The following is a 14,655-nucleotide window of genomic DNA, read 5'->3' as shown; positions in this document are numbered from 1 at the left end:
ATGAACCTTGATAAATTATGCTAAGTGAAAGAATTCTGTTGCAAAAGACCACATATCATATGGTTCCATCTATATAAAATGCTTATGCTTACAGCATAAGCAAACCTTTGGAGACAGAAAATGCACTGGTGGTTGCCTACACCTAGGGAATTTGGGAACATATGGGGAGTGATAGCAAATGGGTATGGGCTTTCTTTTGGGGAGGGGAGATGAGAATGTTCGAAAATCAGATTGTGGTGATGGTTGCACAATGCTGTGCATATACTAAAAAAAGAACAACCCACCAACATTGAATTGTACAATTGAATTAAATTGGTTAATTGTATGGTATGTGAATTATATCTCAATAAAACTGTTTAGGAAAAATGTTTTGTATATATGTATAAAAACGTACCTTTTGTAACCTTACCTAATTTTTATGTTGTGATCATATATATATTTGAAAGCTTTTCTGAATGTGAATCCCTACCATAAAACGAAGTCCCTACTATAAAATTCAAACATGCTTTCAGGAAACTAAAATGTATCACCATTTGGTTATGGACACGATAACGTGAGCACGAATAACACAAGTGATGGCATCGCATTTTCAATCAAACACATAATTCGTGGTGACATTAGGAGAGTACACAGGATCCTACTAGTGAACCTACTAATTGTTATTCAGAGATGCTGGTTATGAACCTGAGTTTGATTTTTAGTTGTGACATTGAGCTGGGTATTTAAATTGTTTTGTTCCTATTGCTATCATAACGACCACTTAATGAACTTCCATCACTCACAGGTTGTCCTAGAGATTACACAGGTATCTGCTAGGATAGCTTCCTCCCATTATGCACCACTGGGTCATGGGTTAAAGGAATATTCTGTGTCTCCTGAACATAGATTTACGTGTTCTTTCTTCAGGAGGCGGGCTCGCTTGGGGAGAAGGGGTTTTAGGCCTGTGGAGGAACTGAAGAGAGAAAAAATGTTTGACTTATGGCTCACCAATGGGGATTGTTCATCTGTCACATGATCATCTTCTCCACCCAGACAGCCTCCTTGTAATTGGAGAACACACCTTCCCACCAGGCAGGGAGGGGACGTGTCCCTAGAGATGGTGAGTTTGGGAACCTAATTTTGAGTAGAAATTTCTTACAAAAACCACTAGTTATTATTCCTTCTTGAGGTCCACACATCAACTGTTTTTCTTTTCTCCCTCTTTTTTCTCTTGCCCCACACAGATTTTTAAAATATTAAATCTCAAAATAATTTTTAATTGGAAATACATTCTTTTTTCTTGGGGGGTGGGGGGAGATACATTCTTATGGTACCAAAATGACACCTAAAGTGAGAGGTCCCCATCTGTCCCCGAGCTTAGAAACCAGGAAATTCAGATAGTCCGTGTTCCCCTTCACTATTCTTTTGTGTAGTGTTCATCTGTCATTTCTGGCCTCCCTGCTCCTCAGGGGCTAAAAGAGGCTGTCACTGCTCTCTTCTTAGACAACTGTCCCAGCCTCAACTCAATGATTTTCAGCTTTTAACAGGCCTTGTCTCCTTCAGCCCAGAAACCCAGCGGCCACCTTGGAGTGGAGATTTACAAGAGAATATACATCTATATACACATCTGAATGTATAAGAATACTTATCGTTAAGCCTGTGTTTTAACATAGTGTGTGTATATTTTACACATACATCAGCAAATATTTTCATTGACTTATTTGGGTGTGAAGTTCTCTTTAACATACAAAAGAAGATGCTTTTGTTTCTTTTGACTTTTCCCCCCCATTCAAATACCAAATTGTTCTTATTATTGCCCCAAGAGAGGTTATGTTCTTTGGGGGTGGGGATGGGAGGCAGAGATGAAGAGAAAGAAAACCGAGCTCTTCAAGGGCGGGGGGAAGGGGGGAAAACCGTCTGGGAATCTCAAGAACATCTTTATTTCGGCTTTTAACTCTCCGCCTTTCTGATTAAAGAGTTCAGACCCGCTCCCCCACCCGCGTTCAATTATCCCCCAGCATCTTTTCTCAGAAGCTGTCACCACCACTTGCTGAACCACAGCCCCATCCTGAGCCATTAGCCCGGTTCTTTTCCGTTTCGCTTTGCTTTCCTCAGTTTCTCCCTGCAAGCTTTATAAATCTCCTTTGGAGGAGGAGTGTCGAAGCGGGTGGAAGTCTGAACACAATGCAACCTGAGAATTTCTGTCACTCTCTGCATATGCTCCTAAGTGCTTTAATCCCAATTAGGGGCGGCTGACACACGGTCCTATTCATTCCCATCAGCTCTTGAATACATTTGCCTAGAAATGAACTTCACAAATAGAGGCGCTCCTAAATGTGCCCAACAGCAAGGAAAATCGAATTGAGTGCGGGCTCATTCGGCAGCGGCAAGCAGAGGAGCGTTGAATGTGAAGGTGCCCCGAGACATTGCAATTCAGCAACACAGCTCGCTGACTTTTCTTTGCACCATGTCAACCGAAAGAACCAAGAAATAAGTTGGGGAACTCCGGTTAAAAGGCAACTTGAGAGGGACTCTGAATACTTTTATTGAGCCGCTTCCAGTGAAGGACTTAAAAAACAACAAAAAAGACACCACAAAACCCACCAGCGGCGTCCCGGCTGAGTCCTGGGCGCGCGTTTGGAGCCTCCCGGCCGCGGCGCACCCACCGGCCTCGCAATTAAGGGGAAAATGGCCCCGTCGCCGGCGTGTCATCTGGTGGCGTTCCCAGAGCCCGTCGCCGCCGCCGCCCTATTCAGACCCGGCCTTAATGTCCCACCCGCGCCTCGGGGGCCGCGCAGCTGGTCCGCGCTGACCCGCCCGCCCAGCCGGCGCGGACACCCTCGGGGGGCGCGGCCAGGCCACCTCCGGCCCAAACTCGGTGGAGACCTAGGCCTCTGCCTCCGCCCGGGTCTCGCCTGCTGTCCTTGACCCCGCACCGCTCCCTCCATCCCGGGGGTCGGGACTCTGCGCGCCGGCCAAGGAGTGGGGTGGGGTTGGTGACTCCCTAACACCCGAGTCCTTAAGGCCAAGCGCCACGGAGGGGGGTGAGCAGCCAACTCCGATGCCCTGGGGAGCCGAAGCCCAAGGACTTTGAGCCCGGGAGACCTGCAGCTCAGCGAGAAGTCCTGCGGGGGCTCTTTCCCTCTAGGCGGAGCCCAGCAGGGTCACACGTGCGTGGCGCGGCAGCGTTTCCAGCCCGGCGCTCGGGCGCCAGCAGGCGCGGGCGGGGGCTGCCCCCTGGCGCAGCGGCGAGCTGGGACTGGGCTCCAGGCGGGTTGCCCCTGTGGCGGAAGGGCCGCTGCTCTCCCGCGCCTATACCTGTTTAGGGGCAACCTGTTACCCGCGCGGCGGCATTGGCCGCGCGGTTCCGCGGTGGGCCGCCCCCAAACCCTCCTGGCCCCGCACCTCGGCACAGAACGGATTTCGCTTTAACGGGGCCTCTGGACGTCCATTTTCAGTCCATAAAAAAGCCAAGAGGAATGTTTTGATTGAGTCTCAACATTGTCTTTGAATAAGGCTGAGACCATGTAATTAATGTGTCTTTTTAATAAGGGACAATACGGCCGTTCAAGCTATTTAATTTCATTTAATTTTCCATCCCATTTGCTGCACAGTCCGCTTTTACTTTTAACACCCAGCCTTTCACGGCCCATCTTGCTCCACTGGGCACATTAGATTGGTTTCACCCTTGCTTTTTAGGGGAGAAAAAATAAAAGAAAATGTGTTCCTTTCCTCCTTTGTGGACAATTTATTTCACTTGGGGAACTTCAACTCTGAGCCACAGGACAGAATAAAACTGGGCGAGCTGGTGTGAATGCCTCTGGTGCAGTCCCTTTCTTCTGGTGGGGCTGGGAACCAGCCACAATTGGCTATATTAATAAATAACTTTCCTCACAGTCGGCCTTTACATGGTCCTATTGATAAAATTGTTCGCGTGTCGTTCACGCTTTTTCACTCATTAAGGAAGGCCGGGGAGGAGCCCCGAACCCAGGCCCCGCGCTCGCCCCTTCCCGCTCGCAGTGCTGGTAATTTAAACTGGGTGTCATCCTAGAGTCGCCAGGCCAGAGGTTAGAGGGACATGTTCATGGCTTAAATTTATTGCCCTCCAACTCTTCAGAGCGGCTTCCTCTCCCCTCCCCCGGCTTTTGCCATTCATGGGCAGCTGGATCAAAGGCTCCCTCCTCTCCGTCTCAGGCAGCCTTCGCGGCCCGAAGAGAGGCAATTGGAGGGTTAAGAAGAAAAAAAATCAGTGGCAGCTCCCTCAGAAAGTGGCCCTGGGCACGGTGTGGATGCACGGATAGAGGGACCGCAGCGTATGGTCGCCCGGACCCGCCGAGCGGCTCTTTTCTGCTCCAGCTGCCGCGCTTACACAGGCCTTGGAGTTACCACCTAGCGGCCATCCGTGTGTCACCACCCCGCCTGACTTGTGATGCTTAGACTTGAGACCCTTGACCTGGCTTGGATTCCACTATTAGGCAAACAGCGAGTTTTGGAGCGTCCTTAAATTCATTCGCTCTACAGATCATTGCTGTTGACCTTCGCACAAACGCTAGTGAATCTCAGAATGGAAGCCAAGAGTCTGCATCATCATTCCCATTTTACGGATTAGGAGACTGAGGCTCTGAAGTAATTCCCCGAGGCTTGAGTGACGGAGCACAGACTGAATGACCCCCATTCTCTTGACTTTGTCCAGTACTGCGAACGCAGGTCTCCACCGAAGGGTGCCACACGTAGCTTCTCTGAGGGCTTCGTGGGACGAACTGCTAAATTACAGGTGTCGCCACCTTGCGTTCTGCCGCCGTCGTTAATCAGAGTTATCCCCTCCAGTGGCCTAAGAACCGCAGTTTCGCAGGCAGAGCCTGGTGGAGATTTCGGCGTGGCGGCAGCGGGGAGTCCTCTGCCCATCTGTACAGTGGTTGGGCCTCCAACACCAGGCCCGAACACAGAGTCATTCAGTCCTCTCCAGGAATACCACGTCGGGCTCGTGTCCCGGTCCACTGGATTTGGGAAGTGGCGCTCGGGGTGAGCAGCACGTGGCAGGTGAGGGCAGAACTGTCACAAATATCTAATGAATTTGATCACTCGGCTAACTTATGAAAATAATTGTCCCCACGCAAATCGGAGGTTTCCCTAAAAGAAAACGAGGAACATTCTAGTTTAGCTCCAAATACTCGTTCTCCTAGCTTACGAACTGGGCTAAAGGCAGAGGTTATCAACGCCCACCTCGCCCTCTTTTCTGTGACCTTTGCTATAGTGCTTTTCCTTTTTTTTTTTTTTTTTTTAAAGAAAAGTCTGGTGTGTTGGTTCTGGGGAAATTAGCCCCAAGGAATTCATCCTCGTTTTAAACTTGAAAAGCGTGCAGGACTTAAGAGACACCGATGTAGAGAACAAACGCATGGACACCAAGGGTGGGGGGACAGTGGCGGGGGATGGTGGTGGTGGGATGAACTGAGAGATTGGAATTGACATATATACGCTAATATGTATAAAATAGATAACTAATAAGAACCTGCTGTATAAAAAATAAATAAAATAAGATTCAAAAATTCAAAAAAACAAAAAAAGCGTGCAGGACTTGAGTCGTCGGTTGGCGTGCAGGGGAGACATGATTAAAAACCCAGCCCGCAGAACCCCTCTTCAAACCTCGGGTGCGGTCAGGGCACGCGAACCCCCGCAGCGTCCGCTCCTGCGGCCTCTTCCCATTCTCCAGAGAAAGTGCGGCCCTGGGGTGCACCCGGGAGCAGAGATGAACAAGTGACCTCGTCTCCCAAAGCTAGTTCGGACGCTTCATACTTCGGGGCGAAACTGGACAGAGGGAACGGTAAAGCGGTTCTAAATAGAGGACTGGCCTGAACCCAATCGCCTGAAATGGTAATACGGCCGTTATTTAAAAAGTGTAGGTATTTTCTGGTGTTTTCCCATCAAGTACCTGCCTAATTTCTGTATGGCACACGCCAGAAATCAATAGAAGTTAACAAGTCCTCCAAACAGTCCCCATCTCTTTGTTTAATCTCCTTTACAATAAAGCCAAGGGGAGAGAATTAAAAATCTTTGAAGTAGACCAAGGCTCAAAGGAATCAGCCAAGTAGACTTAAAGTAGTCACTTATTTCCCAAAACTGGTTTGTCGGTGAACAATAAAAGGAAGTAAAATTTATGGAGAAATTATACAGTGGATTTGTCACTTAAAATATCGTAACTGTCTCGAGGACAATGCCCCATGCTGAGGATTAATGGTCCCGCCGGACCTTTGATTCACCAGCGCCTTTTCTTCGCCCTTGACAAATTGGATTTTTAGGAATGGGAAGGTCGCCTGGACCATTGTGCGCCAGCCATTCAGAGGCCTCGATTATGCAGGGGGCTGAGGGAACCACTCCATGTGACCTTCTCGGGTAGGACTCTGCAGCTGCTCTGCAGCGCAACTCTCTCACCAAACTCTGCGCCCTTGCGCTAGCGGTGCCAAAAGGCGCCCGCCCAGATTGAAAAGGCGCAGTGCATGCCCGTCCGCGTCACTCCGAGGGCGGAGAACGCACGTCGGGGCGCGGCTCGCCAGCTAGCGTGCGGCTCAGGCTCTGTCGCTCGCGCCCTGCCGAGGACCCAGTGCGCCCGAGCGCCTGCCTGGCGGCGGCGGCGACAGCAATGCACGGAGCCGCTCGCGCTCCGGCCACCAGCGTGAGTGCCGATTGCTGCATCCCGGCCGGCCTGCGCCTCGGGCCGGTGCCTGGAACCTTCAAGCTGGGCAAGTACCTGTCAGACCGCAGGGAGCCCGGGCCCAAGAAAAAGGTATTAGCCATTCCAACCTCCGCCCCCTGCCGTTCGTTCGCCTCCCCTTAACCCCTCCAGGAAATGGGTGGATAGGGCTAGCGGAGGAAAGGGGTGACTGAGTCGTTACCTGCCAATTCTGTCAGTTGGAAGGGGACTCCGATCATTTCCCACAAGTCGCACTAGCCGAGAGCTGGACGTGGGCCGGGCTAGGGGAGAGGACGTGGCTGAGAGCGGACAGCCCCCGGGTGGGATGCGTGGGGCTCTTTACGTGCCGGGACCACTCGGAACCCCCGATTTCCCCGGAGCGCTGTGGCGTTCTTCGCAGAGGCGCCCCCCTCCTCCCGCCGCATCTCTCCTCTCTTGGCAAATGTGCCTTTTCTCTTTTATACAACTCACAGGCGCTGAGGACTTTTCTTACCTTCTGCCCTTCAATGAGCTAATTTGAGGCTTAAATTTGCCTTCAAATAATTTGATCTCATCGTCTCCGAAAAATTTATCCTTGGGTACTCTGTTCCTAGAACCTCCCCAGGTGTTTCCTTCCGTGGGTGTCTGCTTGCGGGTTCGGGGTGAATGGAGAGAGGGTGCGCCAGGTGTTGGCTCTGACGCAGACTCCGAGGACGAGGAGCGCCCACCCGCGAGGGGCACCGGGGCTGAGCGCCTGCAGCCGGGCTCGGAGGGGCCAGAATCGCAGTTGGGAGGCGTCAGGGCCAACCCGCCCGCTCCGACTTCCCAAAGAGCGTCGCGAACCCCGACCAGAGAGAGGTTCTAACAGGCCCCCGCCCGCCCCGAGGCGTCTCAGCGGGTGAAGGTCGGCCAACTGCCACCGGGAATGAAGGCAGGAGTCCGGTGGCGTGGGCAGGGGTGACTGGGAAGAGGACCTTAGACTACAGCTTTCTTGTAAGGAACTGCTCCGGGCCCGGTCGACGGGACCCGCATCTGGCTCCTCACGCAATCATCCTCTTCCCCAGAGTAGTATAGCCGGGCTCGCCTTGTACCGCTCCTTCTTCTTTAAACGCGCTTTAATGGCTTTTAAATGGCCGGCCAGCGCGCGGCCGCTTTGTTCAGACAGTTTCGCCGCGGGGCTCGCGGGCACCTCCGCGTTTTGGTGCGGTGCCGCTGGAATGCGGAGGCAAGAGAGGGGGCGCGGGACACCCTGCGTTCTGGGACTGACTTAGAAACGTCTCTAGCCTGGTATCGGGGCTGCCCTTAGAACCGCGAGACGGAGAGCTGGGGTGGGGGTGGGAGACGTCTTGGCACGAGATGTGCCCAGGCACTCGGGCAGGATGCTTTCACTCCTCGTGCTGTCAAAGTGGGACAAGACGGGCGGGGTCGGGGGGGGGGGAACTGTTATACTAGTCAGCCTCCCCTCTTCCTCCCTCCCCCAAGCAAGGGTCCTAAGGACTTGCTCTCCTCCCAGCAGCCCACAGCGGTCTGGCCAACATGAGCACAACCATTTTCCTGAGTCGGCTGGGGGTGGAAGATACACTTGCCCTCTGGGTTGTGGGCCTGGCCGTGGCACGCGAGAGAACGACCACTCCTTGTGTTGCAGGTGCGCATTGTGAGAGGGGAGCTGGTGGACGAGTCGGGGGGCTCCCCCCTGGAGTGGATAGGGTTAATCCGGGCAGCCAGGAACCCCCAGGAACAGACTCTCGAAGCTATTGCAGACTTACCCGGAGGACAGGTACTGTGGGCTCCCCCCCTGCACTGCCAATTCTATCTACCAAACTGTCACTGATATTAAGAGCAAAGCACTTTAGCTAGAGGTCTCATTTAAACGTCCCAATAACCCTATAAGGCAGATACTATTATTTTCCCGGTTTGAAGAATGAGGGAATTGAGGTTCAGAGAGGTCCAATAGTTTTCCCAGCGTCACACAGAGTCAGGGCGGGGAATCGAACCTTTCCTCTCAGTTGTTTTTTGACCGATTACCCAGGAAATGACAGCAAGCTGTACTGTTCCTTGCGTCCCAGATCTTCTACCGAGCGCTGCGAGACGTCCAGCCAGGGGAGGAGTTGACCGTGTGGTACTCCAACTCCTTGGCGCAGTGGTTTGACATCCCCACGATTGCAACTCCGACGCACGACGAGAAAGGTACCGCCTCTGAGAAAGCCGTCGGGTGAGCGCGGGTAGGCGAGAGTCCAGCCCGCCTCCGGTCTTTGGGCCCGTCCCTAGACTTGAAGGGCCTTTTTCCTGCGCTGTGTAAAACTGAATTCATACTCCCTGTCGGAGTGGGCAGGGGCGAGGTCATCACTACCTCCTTTAAATCAACAGTAAATGATAAAAACAGACCATAATAATCTGACTCTCGATGGCAGGGAAAAAATACTCTTCATGAATTTCATGCGGGTCATCCTTTCTGATTGCATACCCAAAGAGACAGTTATTTACTCACTTAAGAATCAATAAAGATGCTTTAACGTAGTATTAGGGTAACCACCTCATGAGCTCCAAAAAGTGTAACTCAAACCTGGAATGCTTTTGAAGGCGAGGGGCATCTCTTCACTGGTTTGGAGGAAAGTAATGTATTTCTACAGCATTTTAGAAGCATTACGGTACTTACAGCTGGTCAGTTGGCAGGTACTGAGGCCCTTCCATTTAAATGGTATTTATTCGTTTCCCTCTCCCTACTTAAATCGAAACTGGGATGTATCCCAGTTTCTTCTCAGATTTATTTGACCCCTTCCAAAGCCAAGAGCGGATTTATGCAAATTAAGGTGCAGTAACTAAAGAGAAAAACATTTTCAAACCTTCCCTAGAACACTGAGGAACACTTGCTGTGGAAAAAGGCTGGGGGGTGCTAAAATAGTTAAGATCTTGAGACTCCTTGTTATTGCACAACACTTCCATGACTTTCTTTGTTCTTTGCCAGTTGTTTTTGTTTGTAATTTCTCCTAAAGACACAGTTATATTTAAAGTCAACATCATGGATGCCGTGAACTATTTTAACACATTCTCCTGAATTTCCTGCTCAATCTCATTCCTTTAGAAATAAAGATCTTAATACAAGTGTGGGACTTAAACAATTAATGAATAAGAGAATGAAGTTAATTCAAAATGATGAATCACTTCACTTCAGAGTGTCACTGTCTTCTGTAAACTAATTCTATTGATTTTGTGGGTAGATCTGCATGTACAGTATTCATAAAAGTTATCTTAGTTTGTTCCTTGCATCACATTACATCCTCTTGTCAGCTTCTTCCAGTAAAAGGGAAACATGACAAAAGCCCCATAGTGGAAAACTCTCAAATCTGCCACTATAGAACAATTCCAAGGACTCCTGGCCTTTGGGGGCCAGGAATTTTTGCACAGAACACCCTTCTTTAGACACTCTCAAACAGTACAAAAGCAACTTTTTTGAGTGGTGGCCCTCATGTTTTCATTTCAGTCATTAAAGCCTATAAACATCATATGGTCACAGATATCAAAAGAGACACCATTTTCCTTTTGGGGAATGTGTGGGTTACTTTGAACCCTGACCTCCACAGCTTTGAGGTGCTTGAAATCTTGACCACCTTAGAGTTAACATCCGGGAGAGGAGGCAAGATCACTTATGAAGTGTGTTTGGTACTTTTGGCATAGGTTGGATTTCAGAATCCAGAGAACATGTCAGTTCATTAGGATAAACAACAAAAAAAAACCAAACACAGTGAAAGAGAAAACATACATTTGCTTAAACCTTGAAAAGAGGAAGAAATAAGTAGGGATGGCTGCTATTCTTCCAATATTGACTAACCCCAGTGGGTTTCAATTCCATAGTAAGATTAACAAAAATACTCTTTGTTTTAGGAACAAAGCTTACTTGGCTTTGCATTGAGCTGAGTCACTCTAGGGCAGCCTCTGAAAATGCCCTCTTTAAAAAGGGGTGATGAGAGGGAGCTTCTGAACTTAGCAGAAAGAAGGTTACTTAAGATATTAAATCAACATACCCACCAAGAGAACTCAGGAAGTCTCTTCTCTCTCTCTTTTTATGAAGATTTATTTTACATGGCTGTTCAATACAACAGAAATATTGAATTGATTTTTATTTAAGTCTTCCATAAATAATTAGGATAGGGCACATAGGCAAATCCTCTTCCCTTCTTTTTCATTCTGCTCTACCTTGGCTTCAGCTGGAATAATCTGCTCCTTACTTGAACTTCCACGTTAGTTATCTGGGAGGACTACTTGCTTTATACAAATTCAGAAGCAAAATACATGAAGGGAGGAATATCTGAAAATTCCCCCCATTGTTGTTTCTGTAGTAATGTTTTAGAAGTTTAAGCTACTTGTGTGCAAGGAGGAAAAATTTAACTTTCCCATTACATTTAATGAAACTGACATTTACTTTGGATACTTCCTTGTGGCTCAACTAACTTCTTTCTCATAGACATCCCTTCAGTATTATTGATCAACCACAACACTTAAAAAGACACCCAATTGCAAGTTCGCTGTTCTCTGTAGGGATGTAACATGACCTTTTTGAGAGAAAATTAACTTCTACCATGTGATCAAAATCTGTTTCATACATGTGTCTTTTGATTGTGTTCACAGACCCTAGCAAAATTTAAAAACAACTAATGTTAATAATATTAAACACACAAAAAAGGTTTGATGCCAAAAGCATGTATATAGTCCCTGATATAAAATGGTGCACTTATCAAAAGCTGAGTATATTATTCACACACACACACACACACACACACCATATATATTTTCCAAGGACTTTACTAAGCTTGGATTTGTGCAGCTATCTAGGAGTTAATTAATTGCCAGGTGGAACAACTGACAAGATAATGCAACATCATCCTTCTGTTTTTAGAATATCGGGACATAAGACTTTTTCTTTTCTCCCATCAAATTAAATGGGGTTAAAGAGGAAATAAAGATACAAATAATTTTGAAGAATAGCAAATCATAGTCCCTATGTGGTCCTTCAGTTGGTCACGCTCCAGGAAAACCTCAGGCAAAGTGTTTAAGGCTGGGAGGGGGTGGGGAGGGTGGGTAGTGGACATAAAAGACATTGTTCTATGAAAAGGAATGATTACATATGGCCCATACATACAGGATATTGTCTCGCCTGGTAATGAGGCGCTCACGACCATTAGATTGGCCTTTGTTCAGTTTACCCAAACTCCTTGACATACGCCACCTATTCTGCAAACGCAAACAGATGGGCCCAGGCCCAGCACAGCCCCAAACACTTGATTTAAAGCAACAGCTGCTCTTCCCTGGCCAGCCTGCCTGAGCGCTGCCCTCTCAACGAAGATTTGCTCGCATGGCCCGGAGGAAGTCTTCGTTGCAAAGGCCCAGGTCACCCCTCTCGGCCCCTGAGTAGTCTCAGAGGATGGAGATGGTGACAAAGTTGGCCATTTGGGGCTTCTCAGAGTCCTCGCTACAATGGGGCTACCGAACTCACTTATTCGCCAGAACCCAAGAATACTCCTGCTTCTCCCCATACCGCTGGTCAAAACCTGGGCTTTGCCTTGTGTGCGCTGGCGCTTTCTTTCTCTGTCGCTTGCTTGCTTCTCACCGGGTCGCTTTTTCACTTTTTCTCGCCCAGGGGAGGAGCGCTACATTTGCTGGTACTGCTGGAGGACGTTTAGATACCCCAACAGCCTTAAGGCGCACCTACGTTTCCACTGTGTGCTCAGCAGCGGCGGGGGCCGCGCCTACCTGCACCACGAGCACACGGCTCGCCAAGGCGCTGCCCCGGCCGCGGATGGCCTTCGCCTCTCCCCGAAACCCCCGGCGCCAGACTTCGCTGCGGCCGCCCCGGCGGGCACTCTTCGGGCCCACCCGCAGGTCCCGCCGGCCCTCCAGGCTTGCGGAGCGCGGGAGAGCATCAAGCGCGAGGCCTCCTCCGCGCCCTCGGCCACCTCGCCACCCCTGGCCAAGTGGGGGCCGTCCAAGAAGGGCAAGGAGCAGCCGGAGCGCATCCTGGACATGAGTGGTGCCGCCCGGGGACACGGCCACTTCCTCGGCATCGTGGGCGGTTCCCCAGCGGGGGGCGGCGGCTTGGCTTTCTATCCTGGCGTGCGCTCGGCTTTCAAGCCCGCTGGCTTGGCCAGGGCAGCCGCGGCCGCGCACTGCGACCCCTACCGGGAGGAGGGCGGCGGCAAACCTGGGGCCAGCCTGGCCTTAAGCAGGCTGCTGGGCGGGGGCCGGCCGGGCGGACGCCCGGGAAGCGGGGAGAACCCGGCGGCGGGCGAAGCGGGCCACCACCATCACCACCACGCGCACCATCACCACCACCACCACCCCAAGTGCCTGCTCGCGGGGGACCCGCCGCCTCCTCCTGGCCTGCCCTGCTCCGGGGCTCTGCGCGGCTTCCCTTTGCTCCCCGAGCCCCCGGAAGAAGCTTCCGCCTTCAAGCACGTGGAGCGCGCCCCGCCCGCCGCCGCCGAGCTGCCGGGAGCGCGTTACGCGCAGTTGCCCCCGGCGGCCGGGCTGCCCCTTGAGCGCTGCGTGCTGCCCGCCCTCGACGCGGTCGGCCTCAAAGGCTACCCGGGTGGCGAGTGCAGCCACCTGCCCGCCGTCATGCCGGCCTTTACCGTCTACAACGGGGAGCTACTCTACGGCTCACCGGCCGCCGCCACTTATTACCCGCTCAAACTGCACTTCGGCGGGCTGCTCAAGTATCCGGAGTCCCTCTCTTATTTCAGTGGGCCCGCGGCGGCGGCGGCGGCGGCGACCGCTCTGAGCCCGGCCGAGCTGGGCTCCCTGGCTAGCATCGACCGAGAGATCGCCATACACACGCAGCAACTGTCGGAGATGGCGGCCGGGAAAGGCCGCGGCCGCCTGGACGCGGGAACGTTGCCCGCGGCCGTCGTGGCGGCGGGTGGCGCTGGGGGTTGCGGCAGCGGGGGCGGCGGCGCGGGCAAGCCCAAGACGGGCCACCTGTGCCTCTACTGCGGCAAGCTGTATTCGCGCAAGTACGGGCTCAAGATCCACATGCGGACGCACACGGGCTACAAGCCGCTCAAGTGCAAAGTGTGCCTGCGGCCCTTCGGCGACCCCAGCAATCTCAACAAGCATATCCGGCTGCACGCCGAGGGCAACACGCCCTACCGCTGCGAGTTCTGCGGCAAGGTGCTGGTGCGCCGCCGGGACCTGGAGCGCCACGTCAAGTCCCGCCACCCCGGCCAGAACCTGCTGGCCAAGGCGGCCGACGGCCCGGGCGCGGAGCCTGACTACCCCCCGGAGCCGGGGGAGCCCAAGAGCGACAACGACAGCGACGTGGACGTCTGCTTCACCGACGACCAGAGCGACCCTGAGGCCGGGGGCGGTGGCGAGCGTGACTCGTAACGAGTCTTCCCGGGAAGCGGGGAGTGTGGGGCCGTGGACAGAGAGAAGAGGGGCTTCTGTTCCGGGAGAAGAGGAACTGCTGGTGGTGAGAAGAAGGGCCCAACGGACAAAACCGGTTTGTTTTGGTCGGGCGCCGCATTTGGAACGGTGAGAAGTCGCTGGTCCGATGCTGAAATTGTGAGCAAAGGTTTCGAGGTGGCTTGAAAATATCTTGCCTTCCGAGCATCCCGAGGGCCGCGGGTCCCAGCGCGCTCCAGGCCCCCGGACTCCGCGGATAGGCTCCGTCACCCCCCAAGCCAGGCGGTCTGCTCTCGAGGTTTAGGATCACATTAATGTGAAGCCACAGCGCCCTCGAGGGTGCCGAATTTAACCGCCACGTATTTTTAAATTGTTCTTTTTTGTGGAGAAAATTGTGCCTTTTGAAACGACGTTTTGTGTGTGTATTTTACATTAGCATTTCACTGCATAGGCAAAACAGTAGTCGCAATTCGGTAGCTGTGACATCCATACACTTGTTTCCATTTCATCTGTTTTCGTGTCAAAGACTGCGCCTTGCTGCATTGAAGATATAGTGGTAGCAGGTGTACCAATTGGTCAAGTTGCAATTATTTATAAGAGAATAGTGACAA

The 14,655-nt window shown here is 51.8% G+C and overlaps 1 protein-coding gene across 1 annotated transcript; it reads left to right on the top strand.

Moving 5' to 3' along the window:
* Window positions 1-6,616: 6,616 nt before the first annotated feature.
* On the top strand, window positions 6,617-14,026 carry PRDM13 (PR/SET domain 13). The gene is made up of 4 exons (XM_059941632.1): window positions 6,617-6,760; window positions 8,292-8,423; window positions 8,713-8,833; window positions 12,282-14,026. The coding sequence occupies exons 1-4, from the start codon at window positions 6,617-6,619 to the stop codon at window positions 14,024-14,026; spliced, it is 2,142 nt and encodes a 713-aa protein (XP_059797615.1).
* The last annotated feature ends 629 nt before the right edge of the window (window positions 14,027-14,655 follow it).

This window comes from Balaenoptera ricei, chromosome 12 (genome assembly GCF_028023285.1).
Source record: "Balaenoptera ricei isolate mBalRic1 chromosome 12, mBalRic1.hap2, whole genome shotgun sequence".
Taxonomy (NCBI): domain Eukaryota; kingdom Metazoa; phylum Chordata; class Mammalia; order Artiodactyla; family Balaenopteridae; genus Balaenoptera; species Balaenoptera ricei.
Note: the sequence above shows the minus strand (reverse complement) of the source record. Positions and strands in the feature narration are given on the sequence as shown.